This window comes from Vipera ursinii, assembly GCF_947247035.1.
Source record: "Vipera ursinii genome assembly, chromosome: 4".
Classification (NCBI taxonomy): Eukaryota; Metazoa; Chordata; class Lepidosauria; order Squamata; family Viperidae; genus Vipera; species Vipera ursinii.
In genome coordinates, this window is record NC_139514.1 from 108706560 (window position 1) to 108729278 (window position 22719).

The window sequence follows — 22719 nt, forward strand, 5'->3', positions numbered from 1 at the left end:
GCCACCCATGCCTTGCAGCACGAAGTTAGGGAAATGAAAATGGACCTTGCACAGAGATCAAATCTTAACTTTTCTATAGAATTATATTCATCTGAATCACATTTATCTTACTCCCAAAGACTCACAAGGTGTTTCAGACCACCTGTTTAGATTTCCATTTGCATCGAAGCAGGCAGTAGGCAGTTACCCTGTGATATAAAAAATTCCTGAAAACTATTATATCAAAGAGAAGGTAAAAATCCCAGGACAAATCCTAGTTATTTCATTTTTTTCCCTCCAGATTTCTCTATTCTTAGGAATGATCTCATCTGCAAGCAGAGGAGGGGGAGGGGGAAGGGAGGAGAAAAAGCAGACAAAAAGTGTCCCATTAGAGACACATTTTGGCGAGATGGCTGCTGCCTCGGGCAGTTGATTTTGGGGTCCCAGTCAGCACAGAGAGTTGAATAGATCCGTTTTGATGGAAAAATCTCTCATGCAAATGGTTGTGCTCTTGAGGTTTTCTTGCCCATCATTCCATTCTATGCATGCCTATCCTGCATAGAGTGGTCTAGTTGATTGTAGTCCAGTTTTGCTGGTGGGAAAATGCCACTTGGCTCTCCTGCAGGAGAGCTTGAGGCTCTCAAGGTCTTTGAAGATGATCCAAAGGAATGGGCTAAGGCAGTGATGGCGAACCTTTTAGAGACCGAGTGCCCAAACTGCAACCCAAAACCCACTAATGTATTATTGGGTGCCGGGTAGGCGTGGCCCTTTGGGTGGGTGTGGCCCTTTGGGTGGCCGTGGCTGCAGTGGTAATGGCAGACTGGGTGGGACTAAAAAGTTCAATCAATCAATTCCAAGTTTGTGAGAACTTTTTTTCCCCCGCGAGAAGTTGAAATTGATTGAACTTTTTTTTTAAGCGAAAAGGTTTTATAAAACCCAGCTGAAGGCCTAGGACTGGGGCGACGGTGCACGTGCCCACAGAGAGGGCTCCGCATGCACCCGTGCCATAGGTTCGCCACCATGGGGCTAAGGGCTGGCCTGGAGCTCCTAGATGGGTCAGGATTACATCCCCCCAGAATCCACAACCGGTAGAGTCATCTAATACATCTGGGAAGGCACGCTGAGAAGTGTGCTTGTAGGTGACCTGAAGTTGAATGACTCCAAGTTAACTGTCTGGCCCAGACAGTCCTCCCCTTTCTCTCTGCCATTCACCCAAGAGAGACTGATTATCCCTTTAGCAAACCGTCTGCACACATTTACAGTTTTCTTATTGCAATGAGTGCACTTGAAAGACTTATCTAATCCTGAAAGAAAGAAACTTAGAAATATTTTCATATCAAAGGACTTCCTAATTCCGCATTGCCTTCGAATTTACCATCAACCTCTTGGCTTAATTATTGTGAAGGAGCCTATATAGCCAGTCACTAATGAATTGTCAGGCTCTACAAAATGTTATCTACTGTACATCCTTTGATGGCTGGAAATATTTTCCTTTGGTCTCTAAATACAATGGTTTTCAGCAAGCAGAAGGGGGGGTGTCTCCCCCCCCCCCAACTTGGTGCCTTCCAGATGTCTTGATCTACAATGGATATCGAGCAAATTGACGGGATGAAACAAGATGATGTCTAAATTTCATACTGCTGGGGTACATGGGATGAAAAAAGCTCCCGTTGAAAAAGAATTTTGCTGCAGATTTGTGTAGGGCAGCAAGGTAGGCTGGATGGATACCGAGTTGAAAATAAGCAATAGCTGGTTAAGACAAAAATAGTCATTATTCTTAGGTGCCACATGCCTTTGCTATCTACCCTGCTTTTTATTCAAAATGTGCTACGTGCTCATCTCGGGGCAAAGACGAAGAAAAGACAAAATCAAACTCTAACATCTGTGGCTTGTATGAAGGATTGTTGTTGTTGTTAGCTGCGAAGTCGTGTCCGACCCATCGCAACCCTATGGACAACATTCCTCCAGGCCTTCCTGTCCTCGACCATCTTCTGGAGTCCATTTAAGCTCACGCCTACTGCTTCAGTGACTCCATCCAGCCACCTCATTCTCTGTCGTCCCCTTCTTCTATTGCCCTCGATCTTCCCCAGCATTAGGCTCTTCTCCAGGGAGTCCTTCCTTCTCATTAGGTGGCCAAAGTACTTGAGTTTTAGCTTCAGGATCTGGCCTTCTAAAGAGCAGTCAGGATTGATCTCCTCTAGGACTGACCGGTTTGATCGCCTTGCAGTCCAAGGGACTCACAGGAGTCTTCTCCAGCACCACAGTTCAAAGGCCTCAATTCTTTGGCGCTCAGCCTTTCTTATGGTCCAACTTTCACTACCATACATTGCAACTGGAAAGACCATAGCCTTGACTATACGTATGTATGTATGAAGGATATTACACCACAAATTAGCCAGAACAGTCCTTCAGCTTGGCTTGATAACCTTAACAAATTTATAAAAAAATATGACTTAAAAATGATTTTTCATTTCCCTCTAGCTCTTCTAGCTCTCTTGAATGCCACAGAAATCCCCCCTGATAAAGATTATCTACCCCGCCCCCAGGATTTCTTAAAGCTGTCCTCCATGCATAGTTGCATATATGAAGGATTTCAACATTGAGACCCCATCTGACCCTCAAAGTCCTAGAGTTACAGGTAGTCCCCGATTTACAACCACTTGTTTAGTGACAAATGTTACAATGGCACCGGAAAAAGTGACCGCTTTTCACACTTTTGTAACTCTTGCAGCATCCCCGTGGTCACATGATCAAAATTCAGACGTTTGGCAACTGGCATGTATTTATGACGGTTGCAGTGCCCGGAGGTCGTGATCACCTTTTGTGACATTCTGACAAGCAGAGTCAATGGGGAAGCCAGATTTAGGTAACAACCCCATAACTAACTTAATAACTGCCGTGATTCGCTTAACAACGGTAGCAAAGAAAGGTCATAAAATGGGGCAAAACTGACTTTTAACAATTGTCTTACTTGGTAATGGAAATTAAGAAGGGGTCAGTTGCGGTAGCTGAGGACTGCCTGTATTTTGGGCAACCAAGAAATGGATCAGCTGCCCCTAAAGAAGAGCAATCTTGATAACCACAAATCTGTAATTAATATTTTGGTGTGGACCTCAGCTTTCTGTTCGGCTCTGTCTTGAGTTGTGTACGCGGAGCACCACAATGTAAATGCAGAATATTGTCCCTGTTAAAAGCCCTTGTTATTTTCTAGTTAGTCAGTGAACTCCACTGACAACGATGTAGTTGGGTTTATCAGCGGTCTTGAGTATGCCACAAAAAAGGAAAATTATGTTAATTGAGACAGGGTGCAGAAACGGTGGAACTGAAATAGAATCCAATTTGCCAGTACAACATAAAACAGCCCTATCAAAATTCAAGCACAATAAATCTTCTTAATTGGAGAACCCACCAATATCTTGTCAGCAGCATCAAAGATTCTCAGGATCGAGACCAAACTACCTGATGTAAAATGTTCCCGGCTTTTCTTGGTCTCTCATCAGCTGCAGCAGGCTTCTGCCCACTGCACATTTTTAAAATAAGTAATTTTGGCTCGAGTCTATCAATACAGGTCTTGGAAAGAATGTCTGCTCACCCTAACCAGCTACTTTCTGTAGTATCTCTCCCTATGTTACCTTTCTTGAGACTGTTTCATTTTAAATCCTCCATTTGTTGTTCCTTTAGAGCCTGTCATCTCGCTGACCTTAAAAAATTAAAAATAATGTGGGTGCTTTTGTTTAATTCTGGAAGTTCCGTGGTTGCTTATTATTTTCGTTAGGTTTTAGGGTGTCATTTCTGAATTTGATTCAGACTCTCAGTTCACTGGCCCTGATCTTACTGACCTGCAGAACATCAGCCATGGCTTGGTGGCCATCTGAACAAAATCTCTGCCGTTACTTACAATTCATCTATTAAAAATGCTCTTGAGATCTACTCAAATGTGCTGGGGATTGTTCTTTTCATTTCTTACACCCATTCCATTGCGAGGCTATTTCTCCATTCCTATCAGAAGAGCCAGAGAGAAGCTTGAGGGTTGGTGCTTCAAAATGAATTTCTCAATAAACACCCATCTCACCTTAATACTGTCCAATGTTTTTTTTTATTAGCCGCATTTAAGCTTGTAGACCAGTGGCGCAAATCCTGAATGATCACAAAGGGTCTCTTTGGAGCCACAATGATATTAAAAACAAAGGGAGTCAAAATGCACTTATGAAAATAAGAGTGGATTAATTAGGAGGTTTTAGAACATGATTGCGATTCTTCTTCCCTGGAATAAAACTTTAGGATGATTTGGTTTGTTTCCCCTTCTTCCGGACTTGTGCTGGAGCCTCCTTTGTCTAGGAAAAGACAAGACAAGACATGAACACCAAGCCAGGCCAAGCAACTTGCTCCCCATCTGCAACCTTTCTGTGGAGACCTGAAACTCTGCTGACAAACAGGTCATCCAAATTGCAGTATCAACATGACAAGAGGCAAACCATCCACAGCAAACACCAGGAAAGGAAATCCAAGATCTCTCCCAGGAAACCTATATCCATTATGCAAGCGCAGCACATTTGACTATAATTTGTGCGAGACGCTTTTATCCCATCGACTTTGTAAAGAGCCACAGAGCTATGGCCAGTAATGATGGCCTTGCTCAGAACCAGATAGAGACATTGCCTCGTAGGTGCCCGTGCCTGTCTAAAGGCTAGCAATAGCATTTAGACTGATATACTGCTCCACAGTGCTTTACAGCCCTCTCTCAGGGGTTGTTGTGATTCAGGGTCAGCCTGTGGGTTCGGCAGTTGGGTCGGACGACTCAGAGGAGGAGGAGGGGGGTGTTGAAGAGCTTGCTGATGAGAGCCCTCAGCCAGGCCCCTCCCACCTGGTCACGACGGAGACCCAGCTGTGTGAGCCTGACAGCGTGGATGAAGATGACCCACAGCTGGCCCTGTTCAAGGACGCCCGACGCAGGAGGCAGTCAATCAGGAGTAAACAGGGGAAGGCAATGGGGCACCTCGGAAGGAGGCAGAGAGAAGCCACACCCTGAACTGTATAAAAGGGGAATGCGTGGGAGGGCTGGTTTGCTGAAGGCAACCGCTTGAAAAGCTCCTGTTTCTTGGTTTGTGTCTTGTTCTGTTTGTTTTTGTATTGATAAATTTGGCAGGCTTAATTCCAGCCTCTTACCTTCTTGTAAAAGGGGTTGTCCCTGCCTTTTCTGCAGGGCCGGTAGCAGGCTGGTACAGAACAGGGGTTTACAGAGTCAGCATGTTGCCCTCAACAATCTGGGTTCTCATTTAACTGATCTCAGAAGCAATGGAAGGTTGAGTCAACTTTGAGCTGGACAGGATCAAACTCTTAGCTGTGGGCATAGTTAGCCTGCAATACTAACCACTGTGCCACCACGGCTCCTTTACAGTGCTTATGGGAGTTTCTGCTCTAATGAAGGAGAACATTTGAACTGTGGGGTCTTTGGTGGTCGCTGAGCTTGGTTGTTTTCTTACAGACATTTCATTACCCACACTAGGTAACATCAACCGTGCTAAACTAACATGGATGATGTTACCTAGTTTGGGTAATGAAACATCTGCAAGAAATCAACCAAGCTCAGCGACCACCAAGGACCCCTTGTTTCTGCTCTGCCTGGAAGGAAGTTGGCCCATGGGGTCCAACTGCTGATAATCTACGCATCATGGATCCAGAAAGGCAGAGGAGAAGGCACGTCCTCATCTTCTGACCATTACATGTTCACTAACGCCAACAAGAAAGTGGGCAGTGAGAATTCAGAAACTTTGCAAGGAAAAGCGCTTGGCACTCTCCCTCCTTCCCAAAGTTAAGACTATGCCTTGGTGCGATGCCATGATTCCCGGGACGGGGGTGCCAAAGAAACTGTTCTTTGTAATGTTTCAGGCTTTCAAAGCATTTCAACTCCAGAGAGAGAATCCAAGAGAATCACCAGTTGACTTAGCCTGCTGTCAGGGTGTCTTATTTGGTTTGCTCAGTGGAGACCGTTGCTTCGAGCACGCTTAGCATAGTATTAATTGTCAGATTCCCTCTAAGGCACTCTAATTACAGATTTATTCCTTCCAAAACAATCTCAAGTCACAGCGGGTCCAGATTAGGGGGTTTCACTTCTGTGATAAGGACATATTCTGTAGGCAGCCGGCTTCTTACTGATAGGCTGAAATCAACATATGTGACTCTGAACATCCCTTCTGCAGGTTACCGGTAGGGTGGTCCCAAGGAAGTGTCAAGCTTTTATCCATGGGCTGTTAGGCTTTTGAATGGGAAATAATTTTTACAAACTTTATGTATGATTGACTTGCGAGGCCGGTGTGTTGTGCAATTAGTTCACATGGTGTAATAAGATGGAGGGTTTGTGTCACTGTAAGTTGGGGGTGGGGGCACAAAGGGAGGCTCAGCCAATCTCAATGTATACATGGTTGAACTTTGACAATAAAGGTCCATTCATTTCTGCAACTGCAGGTCTGTGGTGAAAGAACATCTACGGTTGGAAGTGAGTGAATGCAACAGACAAAAGGAGCCCTGGTGGCGTGTTGTGGCAAATTCTGCTTGCTGCCAGGAGTTCGATCCCGACCGGCTCAAGGTTGATTCAGCCTTCCATCTTTCCCACGTAGGTAAAATGAGGATCCAGATTATTGGGGGCCATATGCTGATACATTGTAAACCTTCCAGAGTACTATGGAGCGGTACAGAAGTCTAAGTACTGTCGCTATTACTAAAAGCATCATGGCAAGGCTCCAGAACTGAGGTGAGATCAGAACTCCCCATTCAAAGCCTAGCATTGGCATGCCACAGTTGAAAGGAGCTGCATGGACCTCAAAACACTATTCTACTTACAAAGACTGTTGGTTTGGGTGCAAATGTATTTCCATCCTCGTGTGGGAAGTGGAACTGAACTGATGGATTCGAGACAGACTTTTCTGGCAAAGTTTTTCTCTGTTTCTGAGGCAAGTTGTCCCCTTGAGGTTGACCACGAAGTGTAAGCAGCATCTCCTTCATCGCAGCTAGCTCCTAAAGAAAGCAAAGCACAGGATCAAATTGCTGGAGACATCCTCCTGACATCTAATTTGGGCCTGCAACCAGAGGCACTGTGGTCAATGAGAGTGGCTACTTTTCCTTTCTGGCCTCTTTTATTTATTTGAAGCCACCTCATCATGGAAAAGGAACGCGGTGGCCCAGTGGGTTAGGACGTTGAGGTTGTCGATCAGAAGGTCGGCAGTTTGGCGGGTCGAATCCCGAGTGCCGCGTAACAGAGTGAGCGCCTGTTACTCGTCCCAGCTTCTGCCAACCTAGCAGTTCGAAAGCACGTAAAAAAATGCAAGTAGAAAAATAGGGACCACTACGGTGGGAAGGTAACAGCGTTCCCTGCGCCTTTGGCATCTAGTCATGCCGGCCACATGACCACGGAGACGTCCTCGGACAAGCGCTGGCTCTTTGGCTTTGAAATGGAGATGAGCACCGGCCCCTAGAGTGGGAAACGACTAGCACGCATGTGCGGGGGAACCTTTACCTTTACATCATGGAAGCAAAAAGGAAAGGGCAAGGAAGATTTTCGTCCTTGAAAAAGCCAAATAATTTGTACCTTGGTGGGGGGGTCTCTAATATCAGCTCTGGAAAAAAACAAGTTCTTTCTTTCCAGAGCGTTCTCCCCCCTCCCCCCAGAAATAAGTTAACCAAACCCTTTAGATGCAAGAACACTACTGGGGGATTATGATACTGGTCCACTTCACATCAGCCTGGGAAGCCAGGAGGTGTTTTCAGTACTGTCGCCTAAACTGACCGTAAAAGTCTGAAGACTGCAAGCCAAAATCTCTCTTGTTACAGCAAAATATAAATGAAGAACCTATTTTTTTTACTTCAGTATGACTATCACATGAGTTGCATCATGCTACAGTTTTCATAATGAACAAGTCCCAGAAGGAGGAAACAACAATTCTTCATCTATTTCAGGCTGGAAGGCGAGCTGCACTCTTTTGCTTTCCATATAGTGGTATGAAATGGACTCCCTTAATGCCCAATATTTCTGCAGGAATCTCCTGGGCTGCTTTCCCAATCCTGCAGCGCTCAGCGCTGCGTGCGCCCTTCTCGTTGCTCCACCGTTTAATATTGCAGCTATTTGCATAATCCAAACACGGGCACCGACATGTCAAAAGAAGTTTTGGCTGCGGAGCAGCTGTTTTCTGAAGGCTGCATAAGTGATACCAACATGTTGCTGAAAGTTGTAAAGTCGGCAAAGACGTTGCCAAAGCAATGCATAGACGAGATGTCTTGATGGAAATAACTTGGACCGTTTTATGACAGGCAGATGCTTCGTCCTTGGCAGACCATCATCGCGGTCCAACCATACCTACTATTTGTAAGCCAGGGAAATTGGAGACCTTTCAAATACCTTCTGGCTTGGGATGCGAGCAATGCTTCCATGCTAGCCAAATATGTCATGAAAATAATTTTGCTGAATCCTCTATTGATCAAAGACGTGGTGACACTGCCCGCCCCTGCCCCCCCCCGCCCCCAACAGCTCTCCAAAACAACATCAAGCAATTCATGCGGATAAAGAGTTGTGTTACAGAGATGTTATTTGGCCCTCCTATCTCCTGGAGTGAGGCCAGCCCCAGGCAGAGAGGAAAACAATGGCCTATCAGAAAATCAGGGCAAACTTCCCAGCTCTTTGGAAACCAGTAGTGTCTTGTTCTTTTTTTTTTAATAAAAAATATTGAAGACTGTCATCCAGTCTTGCACCAAACTTTTTAAGAAGGTGGTGCCTGTGTCAAAAGTGTTAATTTTGATTCTAGTAACAGGTGGGTTACGGAGCTGAATCGTTTGAACTGGCTGTTTGTCCTTAGCACCTTGTTACTCGCACTGAAGGTGATGGATTGGGACACAAAATGAAGAAAAACAAGCCCACCGGTGACACACACACCACACAGACAAAGAACGTGAAGGTTCTCCGGATGAAAAAGAGATCTCCTGTCAGAAACAATAAATACTGTGTAAAGCAAAGCACCATCCCCGCCATAAAGATCCAGGCAGCTCAACTCTGAGGTTAACCAATATCTGTATGGTTTAAGAAATCATATTCATGTCCTAAAATCAATCGATCAAAAAAAAAAAAAAAGCAAACAAGCTTCTCAAGTTTAATCTAGCTATTTCAAACAGTGGTTTTTTTTAAAAAAAATAATCTCCCTTGTTAACTCACAACTTCTAGTAGAACACCAAGGAGAATGAAATAACTGAGCAATTCCCTCCCCCCCCCCCCGAGAATACTGCAATTTGACAGCAGATCTATGTCGCCTTTATTTTTTGCCTCAAGATTTATTTGATTATCCTATCTTTTCCGGACAAAATCTGCATGAATGATCGGATTAAATTTCATTCTACTGATCCTAATAGACTTCACTGAAGCCTCACGTGGTGTAAGTCTTGTGAGAAGGAAATATTATTCCTAAGGTTTGAACTATATATTATTGATAAGATCCTGCAGTGGGTTTAGTTGAAAAAAGGATTTGTCCGTTGATTATTCCTGAGGCTAGGCTTATGAATCTTATCTTTTTCATTTCATGAAGAAAAAGAAGAGAGAACACAAAAGACGAAGAAGAAAGATCTGATCCACAACCGTAGAGTAGTTTTGTAGGAATGGAATAAACATGGCAGCCTAACGAAATCAGTTCAGAATCCAGATACAGACATAAGAGCAAGGCTTCTCTTACTTGAAAAGTAGCTCAGATACATCTATGGTTGACAAGCTCACTTGGGAGAAAAACAGCCTTTCAGTCTTTACTATCAATTGCAAACAATTCATGGGTTTAAAGAGCCAAGCCAGCACTTTGACCTGGACACAGAAAGACACTAGAAGCTCAGGAAACAATTGCAGTAATTGAATCATCAAGTGGTGACATGCTCCCAATGACCTGCCAGAAGTCATTTTTTATTTTCCCTTCTAGAGGTTCTTCCACAGAAATCCATGAAGGCGGTAGTGCAGGAGTCATCCAACTGTGATTTAACTATGCTGTGTGTCACCGCAGTCACATCTGACATCTTCGGGGATGAATGCAGCTTACAAATCAAGTTAAAAGGGTGAAACCCAGTGGTGGGATTCAACTGGTTTGCACTACTTTGGCAGAACCGGTAGCTAATTTTTTGTTGCCCAGACCCAGAATGGACTTCCGGAAGCGGCATCCACATGGAGAACTGGTTGTTCACATATTTGAATCCCACCACTGGTGAAACCAATCTTGCTTTCAGTCACTGTCTCTAAAGCCAATATCAAATCTGCCTCCTGGAGCTTCAAGCAATGCTAGGTGGGGATGATGGTGGTTGCAGACTGACACATATCAGAGATATCTGTGTGAAAAGGTTGCCAGAGGCCACTGACTGCCGTAAGACTAGGTTCTTTAATCGTCCTCTTGGAAAGGACAACCTTAAAAACAATAGAACGATATCCAGCCAATGTTGGGAAGATCCTTCAAGACGCCATAACTGGTGGGACTGAAAGTCGCTGAGAGTTCCTACAGAACTTGGAGGGATTATGAAGAAATGACACTTTTCAACCATCCTGTGGTTGTTGTGCATTACAAAATGTTTGGTTTTGGTTAGATACTGGACTATTTGAGTTTAGAGACTGTCAACCCAGGAATGAAAAAAAAAAAGAAGAAAGGACAACTCAAATTCAGTGCATTCAGATCCAGGAGCAATGCATCAGTTGGATCAAGGCTCAGAGGCCTATGTAACTTAAAAAAAAAGAATTAAGATGTAGAAGAAACACAATTTGTAGACTTTTGAAGCAGCCTCAATAGTAAAAATGGCTTTGATCTTCCTTCCTTCCTTCCTTCCTTCCTTCCTTCCTTCCTTCCTTCCTTCCTTCCTTCCTTCCTTCCTTCCCTTCCTTCCTTCCTTCCTTCCTTCCTTCCTTCCTTCCTTCCTTCCTTCCTTCCTTCCTTCCTTCCTTCCTTCCTCTATCTGTAATTTGCTCAGTATTTTCTATTACAGCATTGTTTTTGGAAGCCTACACATTTTATAGACAAAATTAAGTGCCTTGTTCTGTAGGTTAGGTTGAGAGCGGAGATCCTATTGCACCATTTTCAGAAAGGGTAGACAATCTTGGTCTGATCGAATAGGCACGTTTTGACATGGGATGCTTTAATATTTTTAGTGCTGTGATGGGGAGACCAAAAGACCTAAATTAATTTCTTAAAAACAATGGAGGCTTATCAGGACAAACTGCCAGAGGACAAAATGCTTCTACAATGAAAAGACCAGAACTACTCTCTAGGGACAATATACCTACAGCAATAGGACTGAAAGAGTCACAGTAATAAACAAATCATTAAACAAATCAATAAATAAATCCAAGTAGTTAAGAGGATCTTTCCAGCCTTTTTCATAAAACACACATTTCAAACAGACAAATAGATGCAGCTTGGCTCTCTTCAAAAATGCCATTCTTATAATGTAATTTTCAGTTCAATCATGCCAGCCAAACAATACAACAAATTTTGCCCATATTTCACAGAGCTGTACCCTTATAAATCAAAATGTGAGGTGCTTGCAATGCTTTTCCATAAATTTGCATTACAATAAACCCTGATTATGATTGTAGCATATGCAAATTGAGTTTCCTGAAAACAGAATTATATTCAGTGTGTGTTTATTTTATATAATACAATAAATGCAAATTTGTGGGGAATTTTTTTTTTTGGGGGGGAGAGGTTTATTCTGAAGGAACCGGGAAATTATTCAAAGCTGTCACTTTCCATCCAGAAAAACGTGTGCAAGAATGAGTCTATTTGTTGAGGGTTCCAGGTGTTTAAAAATTCTATTGCTTTCTATACAATGTTTATGTTCAACACTAACCAACATTCTGTAGATAAAAAAAAATGAAAAGGGAAAATGCTGATAAAGCAAGACAGTAGAAAACCTAAATGGCTTGACAATCACCTAACAGTGTAATTGGGGCTTGCTGCAGGTGGGAATAATCCCCCCTCCGGGGAGGGCTTTACTTGTGGTACAAAAAAAATGTCCCTGTAATCTTGGGATGGCGGTTGTCCACACAGAACATTAATAGTAACCAGAAACCTGGAATGTTCGCATACCAAAGAAAAAAAATGATAACTACTTTGTGGCATGGCTGAAGGTTGAAAAGAACTAACCATTGTTGTTGTTGTTAGTTGCGAAGTTGTGTCCAACCCATCGCGACCCCATGGACAACGTTCCTCCAAGCCTTCCTGTCCTCTACCATCTTCTGGAGTCCATTTAGGCTCACGCCTACTGCTTCAGTGACTCCATCCAGCCACCTCATTCTCTGTCGTCCCCTTCTTCTCTTGCCCTCAACCTTTCCCAGCATTAGGCTCTTCTCCAGTGAGTCCTTCCTTCTCATTAGGTGGCCAAAGTATTTGAGTTTCAACTTCCGATACTTCATGGATGGCTGCCTTGTCGTGGCGAAGGGGCTTGCGTAATTCAATGAAGCTATGAGCTATGCCGTGCAGGGCCACCCAAGACGGACAGGTGATAGCAGAGAGTTCTGACAAAACGTGATCCACTGGAGAAGGAAATGGCAACCCACTCCAGTATCTTTGCCATGAAAACCCCATGGACAGTACCAAAAGGAAAAAAAAAAGAACTAACCATTATTCATCGGCAATTTTGTTCTTACAGGACCGAAACAGGTTTGAATACATAGGCCAAAAGATGACTTTCTTAAGCATAGAGGTACACATACAGAAAGAGAAGAGGGAGGGAGGGACTTAGCTGAAGTCAGAAGCCATTTCTCTAACCTTTTCTTCCTTTTCCATAGAAATAAATTTTCGGTCCAAGCCAATGCCAATCATCAAACCGCAATTGGAAAGAATGACAGAAAAATCACCCAAGTAGAGGGTCAACAGACAGCCTGGAATTGGAGAGATGAAGTCAGAAAGGCTGAAAAGGAACTGCGCTTGGTGGACAACGCCAACAGATAACACAAAAAGAGCTTCTGTGAAGAGGTTGAGAAGAAAAGGAAGATAAAAGATGCAATGAAGATGGCCATCTGCCAGTCGTCAATTAAAGACAGAATGGGGTTCCAAGGCAATAGTGAACAACAGGCAGGGGAGGGGGGGAACTACAGATTGATCAAACATATTGTCAAGGAATATCTCTATCTAAATTAGTTCAAAGTGAAATTTTTGCAGCTACATGCTTCTTTGTTTTCATCTTGCCATTAGGCCAGGGGTAGACAACCTTGGCTCTTTTATGATTCGTGGACTTCAACTCCCAGAATTCCTCAGGCAGCATGGCTCAGCTTGGAAACCTCTCCCTTTCCCCTCAGCATGGCTGGCTCAGGAATTCTGGGAGTTGAAGTCCACAAGTCATAAAAGAGCCAAGGTTGCCTACCCCTGGCCTAGACCTTAGATTTTGCCTGCCTCCCACTCTGAAGCCCCCAAACCGAGATTCCCGTGGCCTACTTACTACTTCTCCATCTTTCAGGGCTGCTGCAATCATCAGCCCCTGAAGGAGAAGAAAGAGCTCTACAAATGCCTGAAATTTCCTCCCTTGAGGCTGACACAAGAACTGGAGTAACGACAAGAACACAAGCCCCCAGGAAAGTGGAAGGGACACAGGGGAAAGACTGTCCAATCTGAATTTCTCCATCTGCAACCACCCCGGTTGACCAAACTAAGGAGGCAGGGGCAAGATCTATCATGCACAGTTCTCTCATTCATTCAATGTAAATTATATAAGAATATCAACAGCATGACCTGCTACTTTGTTCTTCCTATCCTAGGGAGCAAACATCTGGGATTGAGGTCAAGTTGACCGAAATCAGTTCCAATGCTTAGGGTTATTTCTGTTTGATTTGTGTTTATGAGAGGGCGTTAACGTAAAAAGTGAAGATTGGCTTATGACAGTTCAAGAGTTCAGCCATGCAGTGCAGAAATCTGAAGTCTCTTAATTCCTTTGAAAAATCCATGGACCAACGTACAGCTTTAAAAAAAAAAAGATTTAGCTTTTCCGGTACATTTAGAAATAAGGGTTAAATCAGGAGTCTTCAACCTTGGCAACTTTAAGACTTGTGGACTTCAATTCCCAGAATTCCTCAACCAGCAAAGGTTGGAGACCCCTGGGTTAAATTTAAGGACTAAATTACAGATTCCCAACCCAACTGGTGTAATAAAATTCAGTCCCATCAAAGAGAACACACAGAATAACGGAGTTGGAAGGGACCTTGAAGGTCTTCCAGTCCAACCCCTGCTGAAGCAAGCGGCCCTATAACATTCTGGAACAAATGGCTGTCCAGTCTTCTTCTTAAACACCTCCGAAGGTGGAGCATCCACAACTTCTGAAGGCAAGCCGTTCCACGGGTTAATTGTTCTCACTGTTAGGAAATTTCTCCTCAGTTCTAGGTTGCTTCCCTCCTTGACTAGCTTCCATCAGTTTCTTGCCCTGCTTTCAGGTGCTTAGGAAACTAAGTTGACCCCCCCCCCTCTTCTTTGTGGCAGCCCCTCAAATACTGGAATGCTGCTATCAATTCACTTTAATTGCAATCTGACTTGAATGCCGTTATAATGAAACCCTGAAAAGCAACGAATGAAGCTGGAGACCAATTGTTCACCACCAGGGCACCTTTCACCCTTCAAGCAAGGCCAGTGTTGAGAATTCTGGGAGTGGGCCTCTCCATTTCCGAAGGCCCCTAACTTGCGAACCCCACGAACCAGAGAAAATGGCAGCCGGCTGAGGCAGGCCTGAACAACAGGAGGATTTTCACAAGTACTTCCTGCTCCAGATTCCTTCTACCTTTTGGCATGTAAAAAAAAACAACTGCTTAAGGAAACACTTTTGTGGGCGTGGTGTGGGAGAGGTACAGCAGTGGCCAAAATTGTGGAAACCGTTTGGGAAAAGTGTATTTTTGAGGTTTGATGGCTAAGCACTTTTTTTTTTGTAGTACCATAAAATTAGGGATGCGGTGGCTCAGTGGGTTGGGACGCTGAGCTTGTCGATCAGAAGGTCGGCAGTTTGGCGGGTCGAATCCTGAGTGCCGCGTAACAGAGTAAGCGCCTGTTACTCGTCCCAGCTTCTGCCAACCTAGCAGTTCGAAAGCACGTAAAAATGCAAGTAGAAAAATAGGGACCACTCCGGTGGGAAGGTAACAGCGTTCCGTGCGCCTTTGGCATCTACTGTAGTCATGCCGGCCACATGACCACGGAGACGTCCTCGGACAAGCACTGGCTCTTCGGCTTTGAAGCGGAGATGAGCACCGGCCCCTAGAGTTGGAAACAACTAGCACGCATGTGCAGGGGAAACTTTACCTTTACCTTTTTACCATAAAATTATATATCAATGGAAAGATAATTTAATCAAGACTGTAAGGCAACAAAGATTTTGTTCAATTATCTGTACTGTATTCTATGAAAAGTTGCAGCCAAATAACCAGAAAAAGGAAGCACAATTTGCTTAGGTTGATATCAGGTAGCTTTCCTTCATCTGATTGTAGCCAATGAGCAAGAGTGTTTAGAGAGCCAATCAGGTGTCATCTTGTTTTGGCAATGAGCCAATCAGATCATAGTAGGATTCAGTTACTGATGTCGTGTATTGAAGCTGAGAGGAGGACATTTGTCAGTGTGCTACGTGATCGCTATCAAGATGGATGGGGGTTTTTTTTGTGTTCTTTCATTGAGTGAGCTTGTAAAATGTAATAAAATTAAAGTAATGGTGCAAAGAGTTGACTGGTTGCCCAGAAAGCGATGTAAAATAGAGTTATTAAGTGAACAAGGCTACAGTTATAAAGAAATTGGAAGAAAAATGGGTGGAAACTTAACCAAAGGTGGCTTTTCTATTTCAATTAAGCCAACAATCCCGCTCTCCTCCCAAATAGTTATACAGCCTAATTGCTTTCCAGGATGATACAGTTCCTGTTGTTGAAACTTCCTGTTACTTTATCAATCAGGAGAGGGGCACTCTGTGCGGGCTGGAAAAGCGGCAGCAAAGTGTTAGGGTTTTCTAACTTACAACCATTTGTTTAGGGAAGGGGTAGGCAACCTGGGCTCTTTTATGACTCATGGACTTCAACTCCCAGAATTCTGGGAGTTGAAGTCCATGAGTCATAAAAGAGCCCATGTTGCCTATCCCTAGTTTAGGGACTGTCAAAACTGCAATGGTGCTGAAAAAAAAAAGTGACGTGTGGGCTGCTTTCACACTTATCACCACTGCACCATCCCCATGTTCACACGATCAAAATTTGGACGCTTGGCGACTGGCGCGTTACCTATGACGGTTGCAGCCTCCTGGGGGGGGTGTCACGCGATCCCCTTTTGCGACCGTCAGAGAAGCGAAGTCAATGGGGAAGCTGGGTTCACTTAGCAACAGTGCGACTAACTTAACAACTGCAGGGATTCTCTTCGCAAGCTGTGGCAAGAAAAGGTCGTTAAAATGGGGCCAAACTCACTTAGCAACTGTCTCGCTTAGCCACAGAAATTCTGGGCTCAACCGTGGTCGTGAGTCAGCTGGAGTTGGCAATTCGAGTTTTCTGACCCAGGCAAGGTAAGCTCACCTTATGATTAATAGAAGGCAAAAAAATGCAGCTCGTTTATCTGCTTAGCTGGTAAGTTCCCTCCATCTTGTACTTACGCACATCGCTTCCGGCCTCCGTTTCGCCCTCAGGAAAGGCCTCTGCAGCTGAGAATGGAGCTCTGGATTGATGCATATGGCGCCTCCTGGCCTCCATTTTGCTGTCAGAGGCCTTCAGGAAAGGCCTCTGCAGCTGAGAATGGAGCTCTGGATTGACGCACGTGGCAACCCGCCCCCCCCCCCGGGCTCCTTTCCACTGTCAGAGGCCTTCAGGAAAGTTCCAGGCAGCTCCACTCCCCCCCACCCCACCCTGGCTTGATTTTTAGGTGTGCGCCTCACCCCAAAATGTGGGCTTAATTTTGGGGTAAGGCTTATATTAGGCCCACCCCCAAAATCAAGCTAGGGCTTATTTTCGGGGTAGGTCTTATTTTGGGGAAAACACGGTAGGAACATGAAAAAAAACCCACATGATGACTAGCGCAAAGAGGGGAAAGATTACATGGTAATAGCTGGGCTAAAAAAACATTACCTCCCGGTGATTTAGAAGTCTTTCCAAGTCTGCCGCCATTTGGTTCTTGACCCGCAGCAAAGCCTTCTTTTCTTCATTTAACTGGCTGGTGGGCAGAAGAAAACAGTTCAGGACCTGAAGTTAATACCATGTTCCAGTTGCCACGTGAGTTTTAACATAAATCACTGGGAATTAAAACACACGTAGATCCATTTTGAAAGGGCAAACTTGAGCATTTGTGGTCGCAAACCGAGGACTCCCTGTAGAAGTTGGCAGTAAAGTAAGAGGTGACCCCCCACATTTTAAGACTGGAGGGATGGTTCATAACACAAGGAGTTTACCCCTTTCTTTGAATCTCAGAAGTTACAATAGGAAAGCAGCCAGGTAGGAGAGGACATCCATTAGTGATATTCTTCTTCCTTCTAGCTAAGTCAAAAAATCAGGTGAGCAAGATTAAAAAACAAAACAAAACACTTCTGGACACTTTTTCTGAAGTGAACATTAGGGAACTCTGGAACCCCAATCAGCAGCCTAGTACTCAGCCATCTAGGCAGCCAGTGAGGGAGTCAAAGAGACACATAAGTCTCCTCTTCTGAGACCTAAGAGAACAGGATGTACTCACCTGCAATGGAGAAAGGAAAGTCTCATAGGAGAAAGAGATCAGACAAATGATTAGCCAAGTTTAAGCTAAGCCATATAAGTGGGACAGGAGAACCAAGTTAATTAAGTAATTGGAAGAGATTGGCTGACGACTGGACTAGGGAGTAAAATAATAATAAAAATAACCTGGAAGAATAATAGAGTTGGAAGGGAACTTGGAGGTCTTGTAGTCCAACCTCCTAGTCAAGCAGGAAACCCTACACCATTTCAGACAAATGGTTGTTCAATCTCTTCCTTAAAAAACTCCAGGGTTGGAGCACCAGCGACTTCTGAAGGCAAGCTGTCCCACGGGTTAATTGTTCCCACTGTTAGGAAGTTTCTCCTTAGCTCTAGGTTGCTTCTCTCTTTGATTTGTTTCCATCCGTTGCTTCTTGTTCTGCCTTCAGGTGCTTTGGTGAATAGCTTGACTGCCTCTTCTTTGTGGCAGCCTCGTAAGATATTGCAACGCTGCTATCAAGAAGGCAATGGCTTCTACACCATTAAAAAGAAAAGAAAAGAATTTCTAAAGAGCTGTGGCTATGAAATTAGCAGGAGCAGCCCTCAACTTCCGATGGACTCAGTGCTTCAGCTGCTCTTTGCTAGCTGGCTGCTAGATGCCAACACCAAATTCAACACCAAATTTGCAATCTTTACCTGATGTCCTTTTCATATTGAGCAATCCGTTCTTTCTGCACAACGATCTGGGAATCTCTCTCCTGCACCGACTCAATGAGATACTTGTAAGGCTGCTGTACTTGGTTCAAGAAGGAATTAGCTTTGTCTCGCTGAAAAGAAAGAAGGAGAAGAAAAAAAGACGAACATTTAAATCATGAAAGGAAGTTTCTTCTGCCTCTTTCCATTTCCCACAATGTAATCATGACACCATATATAAAGATCACTTTAAAACAGGGATCCCCAGCCCCTAGTCCGTGGACCAGTACCAGGGCCACGGCATGCCAACAACCGGTCTGCACAAACAAGCAAAGCCCCATCCGCGGGATGCAGACAGCACACGAAACCACGCCCCCTCCGGTCCGCGGAAAAACCTCTCTCCACAGAACCGGTCCCTGGTGCTCCAAAGGTTGGGGAATCTCCACTTTAAAAGATGGAGCTAACCCCCCCCCCCTTCAATATTATTTAGAAAGGATGGTAACAGAATTGCTGGGTTTATTTTCCCCAGTTTGTTAGCATGGCAGCAGGACTTCAAAATTACGTCGCAGGAAGACGTCTATTTGGGGCAAGTGATTCCCAACCCCGAATTTTTAAACGCGAGTGCTGCTTTGAAAGAAAGAAAGAAAGAAAGAAAGAAAGAAAGAAAGAAAGAAAGAAAGAAAGAAAGAAAGAAAGAAAGGAAGGAAGGAAGGAAGGAAGATAGAAAGGTTTGAAGGAAGGAAGGAAGGAAGGAAAAGAAAGAAAGAAAGAAAGAAGGAAGGAAGGAAGGAAGGAAAAGAAAGAAAGAAAGAAAGAAAGAAAGAAAAGAAAGAAAGAAAGAAAGAAAGAATCAGTTGAACTGTATTCTTTCCAGAGCAAAGAGCCCAGGCAAATGTCACACTTTTACTGTTTACAGGGCAGTGGAGGACAATACCTTCTATTTATTTTATTTTATTTTAATTCCATTTATATCCCGCCCTTCTCCAAAGACTCAGGGCGGCTTACAAGCTTAGCAGTAGCCTTCATTCGATGTATATGCCTGCTTATTAGGGCTTTCACACACACACCCAAACGGCATTATTACAAAGTCAGCTTAATTGCCCCCAACAATCTGGGTCCTCATTTTACCTACCTCGGAAGGACGGAAGGCTGAGTCAACCTTGAGCCTGGTGGGACTCGAACCTGCACTAATTGCAGGCAGCTGTTGTTACTTAAGGAGGCATTAGCCCACTGCTCCACCAAGGCTCTGTAGCCCACTGATCCACCAAGGCTCTGATAGCTCACAAGGAGTCAGGGACAGCCCTTTCTTCACGACTTTATGAAAATCTGTTCACGCTTGCCAGGGACTCACCTGGATTTTCTGTATCTCTAAATGGATATAATCAAGGTTTATCTTGGAAAAAAATCAAGTTGGGATTGCTTTAGCCAGCACATTATGTAGGGACTGATCAGGGGTAGGAATGGCGAAATGGGTCTCTGCTCTCTTGCTCTCCCTGGAACTGAAAATGGTGAAGCGCCTAGGCAGAGCGGCTATGGATCTCCTCCGTTTTCAAATATCAATGACTGAGGAGCACGTCAGAAGATAATTATGAAGGTGTCCAAATTGCCAGTGGCCTCTGGATGGACCAGGTGTCAATCAGCCCAGGTCCTAAATTGAGTTAGAAGGTAGACCATGCCAGGAAAAAAAAACCCCAAAACAGATGAGTTGAGTTGGGACGGGATGGGAGCTATGGCCCTGGGTTGTGTGTGTGAGATGGCTTTAATCCAGGAGTGGAGAGGTTGATTTCTTTGTGTGTGTGTGTGTGTGTGTGTTTGTATGTGTTATTGTCAGTAGGTGCCAGAGGTTATATTGTCTGAGATGGGCAAAGATATTAAATAATTAAATAAATAGGTATTGCATAAAAAGAAAAAAAAACTTTAAGAAAACTAAACCCGTTTTGCTAGTTTTTCCCCGTTCAGAGGAGAGAGGCTTATCTGTCTAGTCTGTGTTTTGTTTAGTCTGCAGAATAATCTGCCTTTTCATCTCTGCTATTAAAGCAACACGTATTGTGCTGAAAAGAATTAGCATGGGAGTAGTTGTCCACGTATATACTTTTTTATTATTTTACAAATAACTCAAGATGATGAACGTATATAACACACCTTCTTTCACCTATTTTCCTCACAATAAGAACCCTGTGAGGAAGGTGTGTGTGAGAGAGAGAGAGAGAGAGAGAGAGAGAGAGAGAGAGAGAGAGAGAGAGAGAGAGAGAGAGAGAGAGAGAGAGAGAGAGAGAGAGAGAGAGAGAGAGAGAGAGAGAGAGAGAGAGAGAGAGAGAGAGAGAGAGAGAGAGACTGGCCTAAAATCACCCAGATGATTTTCATGGCTAAGAAAGGACTTAAACCCACAGTAAGCACTAGATCAGGGGTCTTCAAACTCAGCCCTTTTATGACTCATGGACTTCAACTTCCAGAATTCCTCAGCCAGGCACACTACAAGTCACACTACAAGTCACAAAAGGGCCAAGTTTGAAGACCCCTGCATTAGACCAAACTCGCTCTCTTATCATGCATATAATTACGCTTCCTTATAATGGTGTGTGTGTGTGTGTGTGTGTGTGTGTGTGTGTGTGTATCAATTATACCTCTTGTGAAATGCGGGCAACTTCATCCTTCTGGCGCTCCAAATCTTTTGCAAGCAATGTATTTTGCTTCTCTAGCTGTAGCAATCTTCTTGCCAAATGCACGCTGTGCCAAGACGAAAAAAATAAAATTTAAAAAATAATAATAGAATTTTAAACTGGACATCTTTGGAAGTAGAATTTCCACTTTCTTTTCCTTAGCACACATTAACACGTTATGTAAGGTTACAAAATATGATGGGCAGGGGAGTCTGATTAAACTTGTTTGGGAGCTGCTATTGATGCTACACATCCATTCTTTCTTACTTCCCATCTGTGGTCTCCTGTAACAAGACAAAATGCTAGTTTTGCAAAAAAAAATGTATGATGTATCCTGTTCTTAGGGGAGTAGCTTGTAGAAACAGACAGATTCAAAGACTTCTTTTGTGGCTAATAATTTGGATGGATTTTTTTTAAATGGTATTAGGATGTTTTTGAAAACCCAAAGGAAAGAAAAAAACAGATTTTGACGTCTTTTATGCATAACAGTAGTGGCCCAAATTGTGGAAACCTTTTGGGAAAGGTGTACAGTAGAAATGCCACCTTTGGTTAAGTTTCCACCCATTTTTCTTCTAATTTTTTTTATACAGTAACTGTAGCCTTGTTCACTTAATAACTCTATTTTACATCGCTTTCTGGGCAACCAGTCAACTCTTTGCACCATTACTTTAATTTTATTACGTTTTACAAGCTCACTCAATGAAAGAACACAAAAAACCCCCAACCAACTTGATAGCGATCACGTAACACACTGACAAATATCATCCTCTCAGCTTCAATACATGACATCAGTAATTGAATCCTACTGTGATCTGATTGGCTCACTGCCAAAACAAGATGACACCTGATTGGCTCTCTAAACGCTGGTGCTCACTGGCTACAATCAGATGAAGGAAAGCTAGCTGACATCAACCTAAGCAAGTTGTGCTTCCTTTTTCTGGTTATTTGGCTATCACTTTTCACAGAATACAGATAATTGAACAAATGATGTTGCATTACATTCTTGATTATTTATTTTATTTTCTATTTTATTAGATTTATATACCGCCCTTTCCCGAAGGACTCAGGGCGGTTTACAGGGCATTTTAAAATCACATCAATACAAAATACAAAAGTTAAAAGACAATTAAAAAGATTAAATTATCCCTGCAAATAGATCAGTTAAAATTATCTTTTAAGATAATTTAAAGATTAAATTATCTTTCCATTGATATATAATTTTATGGTACTGCTCCAAAAAAACCAGCAGTGTTATTAGCCATCAAAGCTCAAATGTACACTTTTCCCAAAACGTTGCCACAATTTTGGCCACTACGGTACAGTTTGGCAAAATATATTACTTGCAGGATACCTTTCATACACTGCAGAGTATACAACATATGAACCATGCATTCTTCCTGAATGCATAAATGTACATAACTTGCAGTTAATTATCTTGGGACTATCTAATTCAGACATGTCAAACACAAGGCCCGGGGGCCGGATCCAGCCCACGAAGTGGTTTCATGTGGCCCGTGAACCCATCCTGGAAACAGTGAGGGCCCCTGCTGCCTTGGCCCCGGCTCAGGCCGGCCGGGGGCCAATGTACAATTTCGTGGTGGCCATCTATGCTGAAATACATTCAGTCTTAGCTCCAAAAGGCCATCTGGAAACAGCGAGGGACCAGCCCCTGCCGCATCGGCACTGCCCCCCGGGCGCATGCTGGGGAGGTATCACCCTTTGTGAGGAATGAAGAAATGCACC

The 22719-nt window shown here is 43.7% G+C and overlaps 2 protein-coding genes across 3 annotated transcripts in view; one reads left to right on the forward strand and one right to left on the reverse strand.

Annotated features, from left to right (window-relative positions):
• Positions 1 to 22719, forward strand: part of DACH1 (dachshund family transcription factor 1) — an 806874-nt gene that overhangs the window by 34766 nt on the left and 749389 nt on the right. The gene's annotated exons all lie outside the window — the stretch shown is intronic.
• PIBF1 (progesterone immunomodulatory binding factor 1) overlaps positions 4057 to 22719 on the reverse strand; it is an 89220-nt gene continuing 70557 nt past the window's right edge. For both annotated transcript variants that reach the window (XM_083362321.1, XM_083362320.1), the window contains exons 14-18: positions 20941 to 21043; positions 18320 to 18450; positions 17048 to 17132; positions 6820 to 6993; positions 4057 to 4313 (exon numbers count right to left, since the gene is read on the reverse strand). In XM_083362321.1, the coding sequence (XP_083218447.1) occupies positions 4257 to 4313; positions 6820 to 6993; positions 17048 to 17132; positions 18320 to 18450; positions 20941 to 21043 (550 nt within the window). In that variant the 3' untranslated portion in view covers positions 4057 to 4256. The remainder of the gene's footprint in view (positions 4314 to 6819; positions 6994 to 17047; positions 17133 to 18319; positions 18451 to 20940; positions 21044 to 22719) is intronic.